Source organism: Capricornis sumatraensis, chromosome 9, assembly GCF_032405125.1.
Source record: "Capricornis sumatraensis isolate serow.1 chromosome 9, serow.2, whole genome shotgun sequence".
NCBI classification, from domain to species: domain Eukaryota; kingdom Metazoa; phylum Chordata; class Mammalia; order Artiodactyla; family Bovidae; genus Capricornis; species Capricornis sumatraensis.
In genome coordinates this window covers 2,835,618-2,855,667 of record NC_091077.1, presented here as the reverse complement: position 1 = coordinate 2,855,667, position 20,050 = coordinate 2,835,618, and the positions used below count along the sequence as shown (strand labels likewise).

At 42.5% G+C, this 20,050-nt stretch overlaps 1 protein-coding gene across 1 annotated transcript; it reads left to right on the top strand.

Annotated features, from left to right (window-relative positions):
- Positions 1–5,815: 5,815 nt before the first annotated feature.
- LOC138085540 (ubiA prenyltransferase domain-containing protein 1-like) lies at positions 5,816–19,336 on the top strand. Its single transcript, XM_068979979.1, has 2 exons — positions 5,816–5,918; positions 18,317–19,336. The coding sequence occupies exons 1-2, from the start codon at positions 5,816–5,818 to the stop codon at positions 19,318–19,320; spliced, it is 1,107 nt and encodes a 368-aa protein (XP_068836080.1). The 3' UTR covers positions 19,321–19,336.
- The last annotated feature ends 714 nt before the right edge of the window (positions 19,337–20,050 follow it).

Genomic DNA, 20,050 nt, shown 5'->3' with positions numbered 1-20,050 from the left:
GGTTGCGAAATGGTCAGCTGCTATGGAAAACAGTTTGGTGCTTCCTCAGTAGGTTAACCACAGAACTACTATACGAACCAGCAGTTCTACTCCTAGTTATATACCTAAAAGGACTGAAAACAGGTATTCAAACATACTTGAATTCATGTACTTGAAAAACAAGTACACGAATGATCAAAAGGTGTTAACAACCTAAAAATCCATAAACAAACTAAAGATGAATGGATAAATAATTGTGGTACATATATACAATGGAATATTATTAATCCATAAAAGCAATGAAGTACTGATATATGCTACAACATGGATGAGCCTCAGAACATTTAGAAACCAGATATAAAAGGTCACATACTGTAGGATTCTTCTTTCATTTATATGAAATATTCAGAATAGGTACACCTACAGAGCTAAACACAGATTAGCGCTGCCAGGGGCTAGTGGCGGAGAGGGCAATGGCACCCCACTCCAGTACTCCTGCCTGGAAAATCCCGTGGACAGAGGAGCCTGGTAGGCTGCAGTCCACAGCGTTGCTAAGAGTCAGACACGACTGAGCAACTTCATTTTCTCTTTTCACCTTCATGCACTGGAGAAGGAAATGGCAACCCACTCCAGTGTTCTTGCCTGGAGAATCCCAGGGACGGGGGAGGCTGGTGGGCAGCCGTCTATGGGGTCACACAGAGTCGGACACGACTGAAGCGATTTAGCAGCAGCAGCAGGGGCTAGTGAATGGCAGAGTTGGGAGCAACTGCTTAAGGGGTTGGGGTTATATTTTGGGGCGATAAAAATGTTTTGTAACTAGATGGAGGTTGTGGTTACCCAACCTTTGTAATTTACCATATTAGCAGACTAGAAAAGAAAAACTATATGATCATCTCAAGGATGCCAAAAAATATTTGATAAAATTCAAAAGCCATTCCTGATTAAAAAAATAAATAAACAAAACCAAAAAATGCTCAGCCATCTAGGAAGAGAAAGGAAGTTTCCCAACTTGAGAGAGGGCATCTATGAGAATCTTACAGCTCATATCATATCAAATGGTGAAAAACTGAATGTGTTTCTTTTAAGATCGGGAAAGGCAAGAATGTCCACTCTTATTAATTCTATTCAACATTGTACTAGAAGTTTCACTAGTGCAATGGGGTAAGACGAAATAAAAGGCAACTATAAAGTTTCTAGAAGAAAACATGGGAGAAAAATCTTTAGATAAAAATTTCTTAAATAGCAAAATGTAACTGAAAAGAAAAAACTGATAAAGTGGACTTCATCAAATTAAAAACTTCTGTTCCCCAGACACTTTGAAAAGAACAAATGACAGTCATGTAATAAGGGGAGAGTTTATAAATCACTTACTAATAAAGAACTTGTATCCAGAATATACGAGGAACTCTCAAAAAGTAATAAAACACACTTGAGTTTTCAATGTACAAAATATTTGAACAGACATTTTATCTAAGAAGACAGACACACAGATGGCAAACAGGCATAAGAAAAGATGTCCAAATAATCAGCCATTAGGGAATGAAATCTGAAACTACAATGAGATCGCAATCTACATCTATTAGAACAGATAAAATGAAAAAACTGATATACCAAATGTAACAAGGATGTCAAGCGAGCTGAACTTCCATTAACTGAGTGGGAATCCTGGGGCCCATCTTAGAAGGTGGTCTACCACACAAACGAGTTGTGCAATAGCAACAGGAATTCTGCTCACCAATGAGAAGGAAGAGACTGCTGATACACAGGGCAACATGGACATACTTGAAAATACTTACGCAGAGGGAAAGGAGCCAGATGGATATTCTGATTGTAGTGATGGCTTCATGAGTGTTCACATGTGTCATGCCTATGATGTCAGTATGTGTTGCTGTTGTCCAGTCGCTAAGTCACGTCCAACTCTTTGCGACACCATGGTCTATAGCACACCAGGCTCCTCTGTCCTCCACTACCTCTCGGAGTTTGCTCAAATTCATGTCCACTGAGTCAGTGATGCTGTCTAACCATCTCATCCTCTGCTGCCCTCTTCTCCTTTTGCTTTCAATCTTTCCTAGCTTCTGGATCTTTTCCATCGTGTTGGCTCTTTGCATCAGGTGGCCAGAGCATCAGTCTTTCCAATGAATATTCAGGGTTGATTTCCTTTAGGACTGACTGCTTTGACCTCCTTGCTGTCCAAGGGACTCCCCAAAGTCTTCTCTAGCACCACAGTTCGAAGGAACCAATTCTCTGGCGTTCAGTCTTCTTTATGGACCAACTCTTACATCCATACATCACTACTGGAAAAATCACAGCTTTGACTATATGGACCTTTGTCGGTGAAGCGATATCTCTGCTTTTTTAAAAAATTAGCTGTTTATGTTTGTCATAGCTTTCCTTCCAAGAAGCAAGTGTCTTTTAATTTTATGGCTGCAGTCACTGTCTGCAGTGATTTTTGATCCCAAGAAAATAAAATCTTGTTGCCTTCCTATTCGCCATGAAGTGATGTGGCCAGATGCCACGATCTTAATTTTTTTAATTTTGAGTTTCAAGCCAGTTTTTTCACTCTTCTTTCACCCTCATCAAGAGGCTCTTTAATCTGTCTTCACCTTCTGCCATTAGAGTGGCATCATGTGTATATCTGAAGTTGTTGCTATTTCTGCCAGCAATCCTGATTCCAGCTTGTGAGTCTTCCAATCAGCATTTTGCATGATGAATCCTGCATGTAGGTTAAACCAGCAGAGCAATAGTATATAGCCTGGTTGCACTCCTTCCCCAATTCTGAACCAGTCAGTTGTTCCATGTTCCATTCCAGCGATTATTTCTTGACTCACAAACAGGTTTCTCAGGAGACACGCGAAGGTCAGTTATACAGAGTTTTAAAAAAAGAAGCTTATAAAATCTGATATTTGATACAGTTATTGGAAAACATTTGTTAATAAGTTTTCAACTTATGTAATAAGTTTTCAACTGCAGTTTTTATGAAATTCAAATACATATTAGTTACCAATGATGACACAATATTCAAACTGAGACATGCTGCAAGCATACACGGACGTCTGATTTTAAAGCTCATGTGAAAAAGGAATGTAAAATATGCCACTGGCAATTTTATATTGATTACCTAGTAGAATGATAATATCCTGGATATGTTTGGTTAAATAAAGTGTATTACTGATCTTAAATTCACCATTTTTAATGTGGCTACAAGAAAATTTCAAATTATTCATAGAGCTCCATGATATTTCTACTGGACAGTGCTGCTCTAGCTCAGACTGCTCAGTTAGGCAAGTATGGGGGGTAGAAAAAAACAAGTTCATTGACAACAGAAAGAGACAAGCAGCCAATTTCGGAACATGGGACATTTTACAGAACAGATGTCTCTTGTTTCTCTAAAACATCAACGGAGTAAAGACCAAAAAATTCCTTAAGAAAACAAAAGATAGGGGAGGGAGATTATTTATAGAAAAAAATAGAGAATAATAAAGTAAAAGAGAGTTAAGAGTTACAACCCCCTTCACAGATCACTGCCTTGTGGTGGCAAAGGAATTTGTATAACTTGATGAAGCTATGACCTATGCTGGGCAGGGCCACCCAAGACGGACAAGTCATAGTGGAGAGTTCTGACAAAATGTGATTCACTGGAAGAGGGAATGGCAAACCATCCCAGTATACTTGCCATGAGAACCTCATGAACTGCATAAAACAACAGAAAGATATGACACTGAAAGGTGAATCCCCCAGGTCTGAAGGTGTCCAATACGCTACTGGGGAAGAGCGGAGAACTACTAATAGTCCCAGAAAGAATGAAGCATCTGGTCAAAGCGTAAATGATGCTCAGTTGCGGGTGTGTTTGGTGATGAAAGTAAAATCTGATGCTGCAAAAAAACAGCACTGCATAGGGACCTAGAATGTTAGGCCTATGAATCAAGGCAAATTGGACATGGTCAAGGAGGAGATGGTTAAGAATAAACATTGACACCTTAGGAATCAGTGAACTAAAATGGACAAGAATGAGCAAATTTAATTCAGATCACCATTATATCCACTACTGCGGGCAAGAATCCCATAGAAGAAATGGAGTAGCCCTCATAATCAACAAAAGAGTCCAAAATGCAGTACTTGGGTGCAGCGTCAAAAATGACAGAATGATCTCCGTTTGTTTCCAAGGCAAGCCTTTCAACATCACAGTAATCCCAGTCTACACCCCTACCACCGATGCCAAAGAAACCGAAGTTGATCAGTTCTATGAAAAACTAGAAGACTGCCTAGAACTAACACCAAAAAGAGATGTTCTATCCATCACTGGGGACTGGAATGCAAAAGTAGGAAGTCAAGAGATACTTGGAATAACAGGCAAGTTTGGCCTTGGAGAACAAAATGAAGCAGGGCAAAGGCTAACTGAATTCTGCCAAGAGAATGCACTGGTCATAGCAAATACCCTTTTTCAACAACACAAGAGATGATTTTACACGTGGACATCTCCAAATGGCCAATATTGAAATCAAATTGATTATATTCTTTGTAGCTGAAGATGGAGAAGCTGTACACATTCAGCAAAAACAAGAACCTGGAATGACTGTGGCTCAGATCATTAGCTTCTCATAGCAAAATTCAGGCTTAAACTAAAGAAAGCAGGGAAAACCACTAGGCCAGCCAGATATGACTTAAATCAAATCCCCTATGAATATGCAGTGGAGGTAATGAATAGATTCAAGGGATTAGAACTTGTAAACAGTGTGCCTGAAGGACTATGGATGGAGGTCCCTAGTATCGTACAGGAGGCAGCGAATAAAACCATCCCAAAGAGAAAGAAAAGCAAAAAGGCAAATTGGTTATCTGAGGAGGCCTTACAAATAGCTAAAGAAAGAAGAGAAGCAAAAATCAAGGGAGAAAGATTTCCAAAGAACAGCACGGAGAGACAAGAAGGCTTCTTCAATGAACAGTGTATTAAACTGGAAGAAAAAACCGAAGGGGAAAGACTACAGATCTCTTCAGGAAAACTGGAGATATCAAGGGAATATTTTGTCCAAAGATGGGCAAAATAAAGGACAGAAATGGTAGAGACCTAGTAGATGCTGAAGAGATGAAGAAGAGATGGGAAGCGTGCAGAAGAACTGTACAAAAGAGATCTAAATGAACCAGGTAACTACAGTGGTGCGGTCAGTTACCTAGAGCCAGACATTCTGAAGAGTGAAGCCAAGCGGGCCTTAGGAAGCGCTGCTGTTAATAAAACTAGTGGATGAGACAGAATTCCAGTAGAACTACTCAAAATCCTAAAGAATGATGCCATCAAGGTGTTGCATTCACTCTGTCAGCAAATCTGGAAGACCCAGCAGTGCCCACAGGACTGGAAAAGGTCAATTCTCATCCCAATTCCCAAGAAGGATAGTGCTAAAGAACGTGCTAACCATCGAACAATTGCCCTCATCTCCCATACTAGTAAGGTCATGCTTAAAATCTTGCACGCTAGGCTTCAGCATTATGTGAACCAAGAACTTCCAGATGTCCAAGCTGGGTTTAGAAAAGGAAGAGGAACCAGAGATCAAATTGCCAACATTCGCTGGATCATAGAGAAAGCTAGGGAATTGCAGAAAAACATGTACCTGTTTCATCAACTATGTAAAAGCCTTTGTGTGGATCTTAATAGGCTTGGAAAGCTCTTAAAGAGAGATGGGAGTAACCAGACCATCCTACCTGTCCCCTGAGAAACCTGTATGCAGGTCAAGAAGCAACAGTTAGAACCCTGTATGGACCAACTGACTGGTTCAGGATTGAGAAAGGAGCAGGACTAGTCTATTTGCTATCAACGTGTTTGTTTAATCTATACACCGAGCACATCATGAGAAATGCTGAGCTGGATGAGTTACAAGCGGGAATCAAGACAGGTGGGCAAAACGTCAACAACCTCAAGTATGACGATGATACCAGTCTAATGGCAAAAAGTAAAGAGGAACTAAAGAGCCTCTTGATGGGGGTAAAGGAGCAGAGTGAAAGAGCTGGCTCAAAAAGAAAAGATCATGGCATCTGGCCCCATCACTTCATGGCAAGTAGAAGGGGAAAAGGTGGAAGCAGTGACAGCTTTCCTTTTCTTGGGCTCTAAAATCACTGCAGATAGTGACTGCAGCCATGAAATCAGATGTCTGCTTCTTGGCAGGAAAGCTATAACAAAACTAGACAGTGTGTTGAAAAGCAGAGATATTACTCTGCTGACAAAGGTCCGTATAGTCAAGGCTATGATCTTCGCAGTGGTCATGTATGGTTGTGAGAGCTGGGCCATAAAGAAGGCGGAGTGCTGAAGAATTGATGCCTTGGAACTGTGGTGCTGGAGAAGACTCCTGAGAGTTCCTTGGACAGCAAGAGCAAACCAGTCAATCTTAAGGGAAACTATCCCTGAATACTCTTTGGAAGAACCGGTACTGAAGCTGAAACTCCAGTATGTTGGTTCTCTAATGCGAACAGCTGACTCATTAAGTCCCTGCTGTTGGGAAAGATTGAGGGCAGAAGGAGAAGGGGGTGGCAGATGATGAGATAGCTGGATGGCATCACCGATGCAATGGACATGGACTTGGCAAACTCTGGGAGATGGTGAGGGACACAGAGGCCTGACATGCTGCAGTCCATGGGGTCCCAAACAGTCAGACACGAGTGGGTGACTGAACAACAACAAAGAGTTATAAAAATCAATGCACTGTGTGAAACTTGCTAGGATCCTGATTTGAACAAATCAACTATAAAAATTTTTTTGAAGTAATTAGGTATCTGACTATGGGCTGGCTATTAGACAATAATCAGAAATTGTTATTAATTTCATTACGTGTATCAATGGCATGCTGCTTGTACATAAAATCCCTATCAGATGCATATCACAGTCATGACAGAGGAACCGATAGGGTGTCTTGCATTTGCTTTAAATACCTAATAGGATGGAGGCACAGATACAGGAAGATGGGCTGTGAGCTAACAGTGTAGCAGCTGGGGGGGGGAATATATGCAATTCATGTTCATCCTATTCTTTACATGTTTTGAGAATTTCCATAAGAAAAACATTTTACTGCAGAGCTACAGTATCAAAACAGTATGTTTGTTACTGGTACAAAAATATACATATAGATCAGTGGAACAGGAAAGAAAGCCTAGAGATAAACCCACCCACCTACGGTCACCTAATCTATGACAAAGGAGGCAAGAACATCAGTGGAGAAAAGACAGTTTCTTTAATAAGTGGTGCTCGGAGAACTGGATAGTTACATATAGAAGAATAAAATTAGAACAGTTTTCCACATCATACACAAAAATAGACTCAAAATGGATTAAAGGCCTAAATGTAAGGCGAGACACTGTAAAATTCCAAGAGGAAAACATAGGCAGAACATTGGTCGGCATGAACTGCAGCAAGATTTTTTTGGATCCATCTCCTAGAGTAATGAAAATAAAACGAAAACAAACAAATAGGATCTAATTAACATGAAAAGCTTTTGCACAGCAAAGGAAACCATAAACAAAATGAAAAGACAACCCTCAGAATGGGAGAAAATATTTGCAAATGAAGCAACCCACAAGGGATCAATATCCAAAACACAGCTCATGCAGCTCGATATCAAAAAGACAAACAACCCGGTCAAAAAACAAATAGAAGTTCTAAATAGTCATTTCTCCAAAGACAACATACAGATGGCCAACAGACACATGAAAAGATGCTCAGCATCATTAATCACTAGAGAAATGCAAATCAAAACTATAATGAGGTGTCATCTCATTGTAGACCGGTCAGAATGACCACCATCAAAGAAAGCTACAAACAACAATTGCTAGAGATATTGCAGGAAGGGGGGCCCCTTCCAGGGCCCGAAACTGGGCTCTTGTCTAACACTCAGAAATGAATTGTCTGAGGAGACACATGTGCTGACAAAGGAAGAGATTTTGTTGGGAAAGGGCACCCGGGTGGAGAGCAGTAGGGTAAAGGAACCCAGGAGACCAGCTCTGCCGCGTGGCTCGCAGTCTTGGGTTTTACGGTGATGGGATTAGTTTCTGGGTGGTCTTTGGCCAATCATTTGGCCAATCAGTCTTTCCTGGTGGCGCCCGCATTGCTCAGCCAAGATGGATGCTAGCGAGAGGGATTCTGGGAAGTGGACAGACACACAGTCTCCTTTCGACCTTTCCCGAACTCTTCTGATTGGCGGTAGCCTATTAGTTCTGTATTCCTTATCAGGATCTCCTGTCATAAAATAACTCATGCAAATGGTTACTATGGTGCCTGGCCAGGGTGGGCAGTTTCAATCAGTGTGCTTCCCGTAACACAGAAGGTGCAGAGAAAAGGGAATCCTCCTACACTGTTGGTGGGGATGTAAATTGGTACAGGCACTGTGGAGAGCAATACGGAGGTTCCTTTAAAAAGAGAAAACTAGAATCTCACTCCTGGATATATATCCAGAGAAAGCCATAATTTGAAAAGATCCATACACGCCAGTCATCACTGGAGAACTATAGCCAGGCCATGGAAGCGACCTAAATGCCCACCAGTGGAGCAATGAATAAAGAACATGTGGTGTATAACGGAAGTTTACTCAGTCATAGAAAGAAATGATGTCACATGCAGCAACAGGGATGCATCTAGAGACTGTCATACTGAGTGAAGTCAGTCAGACAGAGAAAGACAAACATCATATTATACCACTTATAGATGGAATCTAAAACAAGGGTACAGATGAACTTGTCTACACAACAGAGGGTTACAGATGTAGAAAGCAAACTTACGGTTACCAGGGGGGTAAGGGGAGTAGGGATAAACCAGGAGACTGACGTATGCACACTACTATACATAAGATGGATAACTAATGAGGATCTACCGTGTAGCACAGGGAACACTCTGCAACACTCTGCAATGGCCTATACAGAAAAAGAATCTAAAAAAGTAAACACATGTGTGTGTATTTACATACATATAATATATGCATACGTAACTGCATTTTATACATGTATGATTCACGTTGCTGAACACCTGAAACTAACACAGCACTGTGAACCAACTATCCTCCAGTAAAACTTTTTTAATGAAAGGAACATCTGTGACTTTCTCCCTGAAAGTCCCAGGAGGCCTGGGTGCCATGTGACCTTGGGCTGCCTTCCCTGTCTGAGCCAAGGATGAAAATGGCCACAGGCAGGAAAGAGGGGCTGCCACATCATTCATTGAGGGCAATACCACTGATCACATTTATCATATACAACATGCATCTGTCAAGGACTCTGCTCATGAAATTGGGTGCATACAGTGTGATAATCTAATTTGTTCCTTCTTCTTGCACTCACTATTTGCAAAATATAAGCACATTTTCCCTGGCAAACATTTCAGAATTGCAACATGCAGACACTTAACGTCCCTTTCATCATCCAAAGTGCTAATAGAATTTGGCTGCATTTACGCAGAAACATCTGTTTTCAAACCACAAGCCACTGGGGGCCTCCAATTCATATTAGGGGAGCAGCTGTCACACACACTGTCATTTCAGCATCCCTAACCCTTTCCACAATTCCTCTTGCACATGTTCACACAAACAGTCACGTGTGCAATATTTTATTCTTAAGGGGTTTGTCGAGACAACTGGTTGTCAGAACTCCTGAGCTGGGGAGACATTTCTGTTAAACGTGAAAGAACTGGACACTTCAGCCATTTTCATGGAAATATGTTACAAATGGATTGCACCTCCCGGCCAGGGCTCTGGACTGTGGCTAGCCTTCTCTGAGGATCAGCCCAGGCACACAGCCCAGTGCGCCCGCCCAGGTGGTGTCTAGGTGTGTGAGGTGTAGGGTGGCCTGCCCTGGCCCTCAGAGACTGGGTCCTCCCTCCTGACGCCGCTGACTGGTTCTGCAGTGTTCTCGGTCTGCTCAGATTCACAGGGAAATTGGGCAGTGGCTGGTTAGAAGGCCAAGAGCCCTCCTGAGCTGTGCTCCCAGCCTTGTGCAGCACGGCAGTGACAAGGGTGACTCCGTGCCTGTCCTCAAGCTGCTCGCAGCCAAGATGCAGAGAGCCGGCTCTGAGCTCCTGGGGTCTCCAGTGCCAGGGGCCTTGACTCTCGCTTTCCTCCCGGCCTGCCCGACCACCCGCATTCTGCCTGACTCCTGCCTGACCTTCCAGAGGAGTGGAGGCATAGCCTCTCCTGGGAGTCTCTCTCGGGTCAATCTGAGCAAGATCACCCATGCATGATCCTGAGGACACGGCTGCCCTGCACCAGGGTCTGCTGCAGACAGGTACCCTGGTGATCCCCGGATCTGATTAACTTAGTGGTCTCCAAAGTGGGAATTGCATCCTCACAGAGTGAGATGTCCCCAGAGTACAGACCAACACGAAAAGCATGGCATGAAAATATGAGAACTCCACTTAACATTTTAGCATTCACTGAAAGTGACATTAGTATGGAATGGTGGCTACATAAGATTATCTCTAACATATAAGTTAGGAAGCATGATAATAAATTAGATGCTTGGAGGCCCTCCACCAAGTTGGGTGGTGGAATATTATCAACCTTTACCTCACCTGGGCCTTCCTCCCAGTCCACCCAACTTTCATCATTCCTACTATTTGGAATTGAAAAAAAATTTCAAACTCATACAACTTCACAGCAAAAACCATTAAAAAAAAAACAAACAATCTGACTTAAAAATTGGCATGTATACCTATGGCTGATTCATGCTGATGTATGGCAGAAACCAACACTACATTGTAAAACAATTATCTTCCAATCATAAATAAATAAATTTTTAAAAAAGTAAAAAGAATGGGCTGAATATCTGAATATATATTTTTCTAAAGAAGACATATAGATGGTCAATAGTTACATGAAAAGATGCAGAACATTGCTAAATATCAGGGAAATGCAAATCAAATTCACAGTAAGATATCACCTCACAACTGTTAGAGTGGCTATTATATATATATATATATACATATATTAAAAGAACAAGAAATAACAAGCGTTGGTGAGGAGGTGGAGAAAATGGAACGCTTGTGCACTATTGGTGGGAATGTGAATTGGTATAGTCACTTTAAAAAACAGCATGGAGTTTCCTTAAAAAAAAAAAAGAAAATAGAAGCTTCCAGTTCAAGATGGCAGAGTAGAAGGACATGGGCTCATTTCCTCCTGCAAGAGAACAAAAATTGCAACTAGCAGGAGAATGATGGAACCCACGAAAAAAGGCATCTCATGTCCAAAGAAAAAGAAGCCGCAACGAGATGGCAGGAGGGTCACAAACACGATACCATCAAATCCCACATCTGTCAGGCGGTGACCCACAAACTGGAGAAGAATAACATCAAAGACGTTCTCCCACTGTTGTGAAGGTTCTAGGCCCCATGTCAGGCCTGGGGATCTGACAAAGGGACTGAGAGTCCCCAGGGAATCTGACTGTGAAGGCCGGCAGGACCGGGGAAGCAGAGACTCCCCTGCTGGAGGGCACAAACAAAATCGCGTGCACTCCAAGATCCAGGGGAAAGGAGCAGTGAGCCCACAGGAGACTGAACCAGGCCGACCACCACTGTTGCAGGGTCTCCTGTGGAGCTGGGGGTCAGCAGTGGCTCATCATGGGGACAAGGGCACTGGCGGCAGCAGTCCTGGAAGATGCCCTCGGTGTGTGTCCTCCCAGAGGTCACCATTAACCCCACCACAGAGCCCACAGACTCCAGGGCTGGGTCACCTCAGGCCAAACAACCAACAGGGAGGGAGCACAACCCCACCCACCAGCGGATAACGGGATGGAAGGTTTTCTGGGCATGGCCCTACCCACCAGAGCAAGACCCAGTTTTCCCCACCCCCAGTCCCTCCCATCAGGAAGGTTACACAAGCCTCTTAGCCTCCTCCACCAGAGGGCAGACAGAAGAAGCAAGAAGAACCACAATCCCTCAGTGGCGAGAACAAAGCCACATTACGGAAAGTCACCCAGGATGAAAAAGCAGAGGGTTTTGTCCCAGACGGAGGGGCAAGATAAAACCCTACAAAAACAACTAAATGAAGTGGAGATTAGGCAACCTTCCCGAAAACGAATTCAGAAAAATAACAGTGAGGATGATTCAGGATCTCAGAAAAAGAATGGAGGCAAAGGTTGAGAAGATGCAAAAAAAAGTGTTTACCAAACACCAGAAGAACGAAAGAACAAGCAGAAATGAAAAATACACTAGAAGGAATCAACAGCAGAATAACAGGCAGAACAGATAAGTGACCCGAGGACAGAATGGTGGAAATCACTGCTGCAGAACAGAATATACAAAATAGAATGGGGAAAAAAAAAAATGAAGACAGCTTAAGAAACCTCTGGGACAACATTAAGGGCACCAACATTTGCATTAAAGGCATCCAAGAAGAAGAGAGAGAAAGGAACCAAGGAAATATTTGAAGAGAGAAGAGCTGAAAACCTCCCTAACATGGGAAAGCAAATAGTCAACCAAGTCCAGGAAACACAGAGAGTCCCAGGCAGGATAAACCCGAGGAGGAACACAGAGAGACACACGGTAATCAAACTGATGAAAATTAAAGACAGGGATAAAATATTAAAAGCAACAAGGGAAAAAATAACAAATTACATACAAGGAACACCCATCAGGTTATCAGCTGATTTCTCAACAGAAATTCTATGAGCCAGAAGAGAATGGCACCATGTATTTAAAGTGATGGTAGAGAGGGACCTACAACCAAGAATACTCTACCCAGCAAGACTCTCATTCAGATTTGATGGACAAATCAAAAGCTTTCCAGAGAAGCAAAAGTTGAAGAGAATTTAGCACCACCAGACCAGTTCAGTTCAGTTCAGTCGCTCAGTCGTGTCCAACTCTTTCTGACCCCACGGACTGCAGCACACCAGGCTTCCCTGTCCATCACCAACTCTTGGAGCTTGCTCAAACTCATGTCCACAGAGTCGGTGATGCCATCCAACCATCTCATCCTCTGTCATCCCCTTTTCCTCCTACCTTCAATCTTTCCAGCATCAGGGTCTTTTCCAATGAGTCAGTTCTTCCCATCAGGTGGCCAAAGTATTAGAGCTTCAGCTTCAGCATCAGTCCTTCCAATCAATATTCAGGACTGAGCTCCTTTAGGATGGACTGCTTGGATCTCCTTGCAGTCCAAGGGACTCTCAAGAGTCTTCTCCAACACCACAGTTCAGAAGCACCAATTCCTCAATACTCAGTTTTCTTTACAGTCGTGGTTTTGACTAGATGCACCTTTGTTGGCAAAGTAATGTCTCTTCTTTTTAATATGTTGTCTAGATTGGTCATAGCTTTTTTTCCAAGGAGCAAGCATCTTTTAATTTCATGGCTGCAATCACCATCTGCAATGATTCTGGAGCCCAAGAAAATAAAGTCTGTCACTGTTTCCACTGTTTCCGCATCTATTTGCTATGAAGTGACGGGACTGGATGCCATGATCTCAGTTTTTTGAATGTTGAGCTTTAAGCCAACTTTTTCACTCTCCTCTTTCACTTTCATCAAGAGGCTCTTTAGTTCCTCTTCGCTTTCTGCCATAAGGGTGCTGTCATCTGCATATCTGAGGTTATTGATATTTTTCCCAGCAATGGCTGTCTGAGGAGGCCTTACAAATAGCTGTGAAAAGAAGGGAAGCGAAAAGCAAAGGAGAAAAGGAAAGATATACCCATTTGAATGCAAGTTCCAAAGAATAGCAAGGAGAGATAAGAAAGCCTTCCTCAGGGATCAGTGCAAAGAAACAGAGGAAAACAACAGAATGGGAAAGACTAGAGTTCCCTTGGTATCTCTTGAACTGCAAGGAGATCCAACCAGTCCATTCTGAAGGAGATCAGCCCTGAGATTTCTTTGGAGGGAATGATGCTGATGCTGAAACTCCAGTGCTTTGGCCACCTCATACAAAGAGTTGACTCATTGGAAAAGACCCTGATGCTGGGAGGGATTGGGGGCAGGAGGAGAAGGGGACGACCGAGGATGAGATGGCTGGATGGCATCACTGGCTTGATGGATGTGAGTCTTGTGAACTCCAGGAGTTGGTGATGGACAGGGAGGCCTGGCGTGCTGCGATTCATGGGGTCTCAAAGAGTCGGACACGACTGAGCGCCTGAACTGAACTGAACTGAGGGAACACTTCATGCAAAGATGGTTATCAGCTGATTTCTCAACAGAAACTTTACAAGCCAGAAAGGAATGTTACCATATATTTAAGGTGATGAAAGAGAAGAACCTACAACGAGGAATACTCTACCCAGCAAGACTCTCATTCAGATTTGATGGAGAAATCAAAAGCTTTCCAGACAAGCAAAAGTTTAAGAGAATTCAGCACCACCGAACAAGCTTTAAAATACAGGGTAAAGGAACTTCTCTAGGCAGGAAATGAAAGAGAAGGAAAAGACCTATACAAAATAAACCTCAAACAATGAAGAAAATGTTAATAGGATTATACATGTTGATAACTACCTTATCTGTAAACGGATCAAGTGCACCAACCAAAAGACATAAGACTGGCACTTCCACTTACCACATCACTCTATTCAATCCCTGAAATTTTATGCAATTATTTCAAATTATTAGGTTAATCACGCTTCCATTACAGTTTGCAATTGTAATTATCTTTTATTTTTTGTCTGGGTATTGATTGTGAAAACTGATAAACATCTTTTACTATTGTGATTATGTAATCAAAGTTGCCAGGAGAAATATCAAAAACCTCAGATATGCAGATGACACCACCCTTATGACAGAAAGCAAAGAGGAACTGAAGAGCCTCTGGATGAAAGTGAAAGAGGAGAGTGAAAAGGCTGGCTTAAAACTTAACATTCAAAAAACTAAGATCATGGCATTCAGTCCCATCACTTCATAGCAAATAGATGGGGAAACAATGGAAACAGTGACAGACTTTATTTTTTTGAGCTCCAAAATCACTGCAGATGGTGACTGCAGCCATGAAATTAAAAGATGCTTGCTCCTTGGAAGTAAAGCTAAGACCAACCTAGATAGCATATTAAAAAGCAGAGACATCAATCACTTTGCTGAAAAAACATCTGTCTAGTCAAAGCTATGGTTTTTCCAGTAGTCATGTATAGATGTGAGAGTTGGACTATAAAGAAGAATTGATGCTTTTGAACTGTGGTGTTGGAGAAGACTCTTGAGAGTCCCTTGGACTGCAAGGTGATCAAACCAGCCAATCCTAAAGGAGATCAACACTGAATATTCATTGGAAGGACTGATGCTGAAGCTGAAGCTCCAATACTTTGGCTACCTGATGGGAAGAACTGACTTATTGGAAAAGACCCTGATGCTGCGAAAGATTGAAGGCAGGAGAAAGGGATGACAGAGGATGAGATGGTTGGATGGCATCACCGACTCGATGGACGTGAGTTTGAAGAAGCTCCAGGAGTTGGTGATGGACAGGGAAGCCTGGTGTGCTGCAGCTCATGGGGTTGCAAAGAGTCGGACACAATTGAGCAACTGAACTGAACTGACTGAAGTATTATTTGCTTAATATAATTGTATCATGATTAATCAACAGAAAATAACAGAATTCTGTATCATCAAAACTACCATTTAATAGAAAAACCTGTAACATTTTTTAAAATCCAGATGCATAATAGAGTTGTCTTAGAATTTTTTGAAAAAATACAAAGGCCCAGGTACCTCCAGATATGTTTCTAACGAGCAGCCATATTTAAAAACAACAGATTATATGAGGATCTTTTACTGTTATCTAGTTTTTTTCTCCTTTTCTATTTCCTATTCAGTGCTCCCATTTCATTTAGTTTATGTTTTCCAACTTCGCCACATCTTCTTTTTTGTTTTGTTCTTTCTCCAGCCTTTATCTAGTAGAAAAGGTTTTTTCACACAAACACACACACATATATATATTATACACACTATATGTATGTAGTACTATATGTATATACTATATGTATATGTACTACATAGTATGTATGATATATATATATTTTAGAAAATTTATGAATTTTTGCCTAGCTAAAAAATCCATGATATTTCAATTCCACTTGTTTGACTTCGTATGTGTAGAATGTGTACAATGCCACATTTCTAATTTATATTCATGCAAAACTTTGATATAGTTCCATGCTTTTTAGCATCTAGTATTAGTGCTAAAAGTCAAGGCAATATATCTTAGGGATTAAAAATATTTGTGAATGAGGCTTGAAACTTCTAAACCAATTCAGAGAATATAAAGAAATACTAAGTTGTAAAAAAAATTTAAAAAACCTGTTGTTGGTTTTAGCAACAGGAATTAGCAAGAGATACCTAAAGTTCAGATTTTGTTCAAATTTCACAAAGTTTTATGCCACTGTCCATTATTCATTTTTATACCTTATTCAAGACTCCACTTTGTATTTAAATGCATTGAGTAGCTTCAGCTGTGTGAAATAAATTATGGTAAACTCTTTTCTCATTATTATTCTATTACAAATATTGTCTAATTTTTCTTGTTATGGCTTCTTAGAAACACCCATCATTTAATTTCCAAATACATGGGATTTTGTTTAAAGTATCTTTAATATTAATTTCTCATTTCAATGCTTTATTCTCTGCAAACACCCTCTGTGTTTTTTTCAGTCTAAGTTATTGAGGCTTTGGATGGCTAACTTGAAGATATCTCCTGGTAAACGTCACACTGCACTTAAAAATATGTGGGTTATTTTCAAATATCTTCAATATTGATTTCTAACATAATTCCACAGTCATAAGAGAACAGACTCTGCATGATTTCAATATATTTAGATCATGTAATTTTTGCACCTTGTTTTATGCCCCTGAATATATTTTAGTGTTTCCTGATGGTGACTGCAGCCATGAAATTAAAAGACGCTTACTCCTTGGAAGAAAAGTTATGACCAACCTAGATAGCATATTCAAAAGCAGAGACATTACTTTGCCAACAAAGGTCCGTCTAGTCAAGGCTATGGTTTTTCCAGTGCTCATGTATGGATATGACAGTTGGACTGTGAAGGGCTGAGTGCCGAAGAATTGGTGCTTCTGAACTGTGGTGTTGGAGAAGACTCTTGAGAGTCCCTTGGACTGCAAGGAGATCCAACCAGTCCATTCTGAAGGAGATCAGCTCTGGGATTTCTTTGGAAGGAATGATGCTAAAGCTGAAACTCCAGTGCTTTGGCCACCTCATGCAAAGAGTTGACTCATTGGAAAAGACTCTGATGCTGGGAGGGATTGGGGACAGGAGGAGAAGGGGACGACAGAGGATGAGATGGCTGGATGGCATCACTGACTCGATGGACGTGAATCTGAGTGAACTCCAGGAGTTGGTGATGGACAAGGAGGCCTGGCGTGCTGCTCTTCATGGGGTCACAAAGAGTCGGACACGACTGAGGGACTGAACTGAACTGAACTGAATTTACCATCTATGGGAACTTGAATAGAATTTGTATCATACTGTTACGTGAGAATTGTATAAATCTTAATTATGTTGAAAAAAAAATAAACAAAAAGATATAAGCCATGAAAAAAAGATATGATGGGGGAAAAGTTTTCCCCATCATAATAGGAACAAACAAGGTAAAATATTCATGAATAAACTTGACAAGGACCATGAAGAAAACTTCAAAATGCTCCTGAAAGTGGTCTTGAACAAATATATAAGTAAGGAATCTTAAATACAAATGAAGACATTCCTTGTTTCTGTACAAGATTACTCAACTTCATAAAAACATCAATTATCCTGAAGTTATACATAAAGTTAATATGATCCTAACAAAAGATATCAGCAACATGTTAGAATAGCTAGGAAAACTGTGAAATAAAAGCAGTGGAAGGAAGATTATCCCTACCAGATATCAAAGCATAATAATGAGAATTGAGTTCAATCTCTTTCCTCTATTGCAACAGTTGTAGATACAGTTTTCTTTGCTGTTCACACAGACACACACAGACACACACAGTGTAGCTCCTACACGTGACACCCACACGCAAGGGGATAAAGCTGCGTGACAGACTAGAAACGGGTCCAGCTGCATCTGGATATTTAGTATATGACACAAATGCATTTCGGATCACCAGAGAAAAGATGGCCTTTAAAAAAATGTCGGATAGGGCCCTGGCAGCCCCGGGGTGGCGGTCGAGGCTCGTGCTCGGGCTCTAGGGCGGGCGGGGCTGGGGTCAGGAAGCAGGCTTACACAGGTGACAGGAGGTCGGGGCGGTGCCGCCGGGCCTCCTGGGGTGCCAGGCCCACTCGCTGCAGCCCCCGGACCCCACCGCCTCCCCATCCCTGTCCGTGGTGGAAGTGAAGAAGGTCAGGTCCGTCGCCCCACCCCGTCCGTCCTCGCCCTAGCGCGAACGCTGCGCAGTGGGTGGCTCACTACCACTGACTTAACACACGTGCAGCCTCCATGGCGGAGAAGATTAACATCCACGCAGGAGAGACGGCCAAGGTCGAGGACAGAGACCTGCTGGGGAATGGCTGTCCTCAGCAGGACAGACCTCCGCAGCGCTCGTGGAGGCAGAAGTGCGCCTCCTATGTCCTGGCCCTGCGGCCCTGGAGCTTCAGCGCCTCACTTACCCCGGTGGCCCTGGGCAGTGCCCTGGCATACAGATCCCAAGGCGTCCTGGATCCCAGGCTGTTGGTGGGTTGTGCCATAGCTGTCCTCGCGGTGCACGGGGCTGGCAATTTGGTCAACACTTATTACGACTTTTCCAAGGGCACTGACCACAAAAAGAGTGATGACAGGACCCTGGTGGACCGAATCTTGGAGCCCCAGGATGTCGTTCGGTTTGGAGTCTTCCTCTACACCTTGGGCTGTGTCTGTGCCGCTTGCCTCTACTGTCTGTCCCCTCTCAAACTGGAGCACTTAGCGCTCATCTACTTCGGAGGCCTGTCTGGCTCCTTTCTCTACACAGGCGGAATTGGACTCAAGTACCTGGCTCTGGGGGACCTCGTCATCCTCATCACGTTCGGCCCGCTGGCTGTGATGTTCGCCTACGCCGTCCAGGTGGGGTCCCTGGCGGTCTTCCCACTGCTCTACGCCATCCCCCTCGCCCTCAGCACGGAGGCCATCCTCCATTCCAACAACACCCGGGACATGGAGTCCGACCGGGAGGCTGGCATCGTCACACTCGCCATCCTCATCGGGCCCACGCTGTCCTACGTGCTCTACAACACCCTGCTCTTCCTGCCCTACCTGGCCTTCAGCATCCTGGCTGTGCACTGCAGCATCAGCCTGGCTCTGCCCCTGCTCACCATCCCCATGGCCTTCTCCCTTGAGAGGCAGTTCCGAAGCCAGACCTTCAACAAACTGCCCCAAAAGACTGCCAAGCTCAACCTTCTGCTGGGCCTCTTCTATGTGTTTGGCATCATCCTGGCACCAGCAGGCAGTCTGCCCAAACTCTAAGGGGATCAGTGCCCCCCTCCCCACATACAACGTGTCCTCCTTTCTTAGGATGTATTGAAGGCAGTGTCTGAGGAGAGAAGGTGATTCAGCACCGAGGGGCCTACAGATGGCTTGTGAACTCCCACCTTTTTTATTATTACATTCTTAAAGAAAAAAAAAAATGTCGGATAGATATTTGGAAAAAGATTACTGGATCTGTAAACTAAGCACCAAAAGACTATTAGGAAACAGAGGTGAATTCCATTACAGTTGGGCTGAGAAAAGCCTTTCTAACTAGGATTCAAAATCTAGATGCAATAAATGAAAAGAATGACTAAATCAATGGTCTCAAAACAGAAGTTTTTAATGGTAAAACTCACTATGAACGAGTGAAAAGAAACCTGGGAGAAATAGTCACAATTTAACAAAAATAAAGCACTACTACCTCTAATATGTATTTTAGACAAAATTTTAAAAATCCAAAGAAAAGAACACCCTCAAATCCAAAAGGAAATGGACAAAATATATAGACAGGCAATTTACAGAAAAAAAGATGATCAAATGACTCATAAGCAAATGAAAAGCTGTCTAATTTCACTCATAATAATTGAAATGCAAATTAAAATGTATTGAAACACTATTTACTGGCTCTCAGGTCCATGTGGGTGTGGGGGAAACACACTGTCACGCCTGTTGGTAGGAGTGCAGAATTTGGGGAGAGGGAAATCAAGAATAGTTAACAAAATAAATA

What these genes read in the sequence shown, in the direction of transcription:
- LOC138085540 (XM_068979979.1), top strand. Translation starts at nt 5,816, where the DNA reads ATGAGAAATGCTGAGCTGGATGAGTTACAAGCGGGAATCAAGACAGGT. An exon ending in TACCAGTCTAATGGCAAAAA is followed by an intron (nt 5,919 to 18,316) that starts GTAAAGAGGAAC and finishes ACACACGTGCAG; the next exon opens with CCTCCATGGCGGAGAAGATT.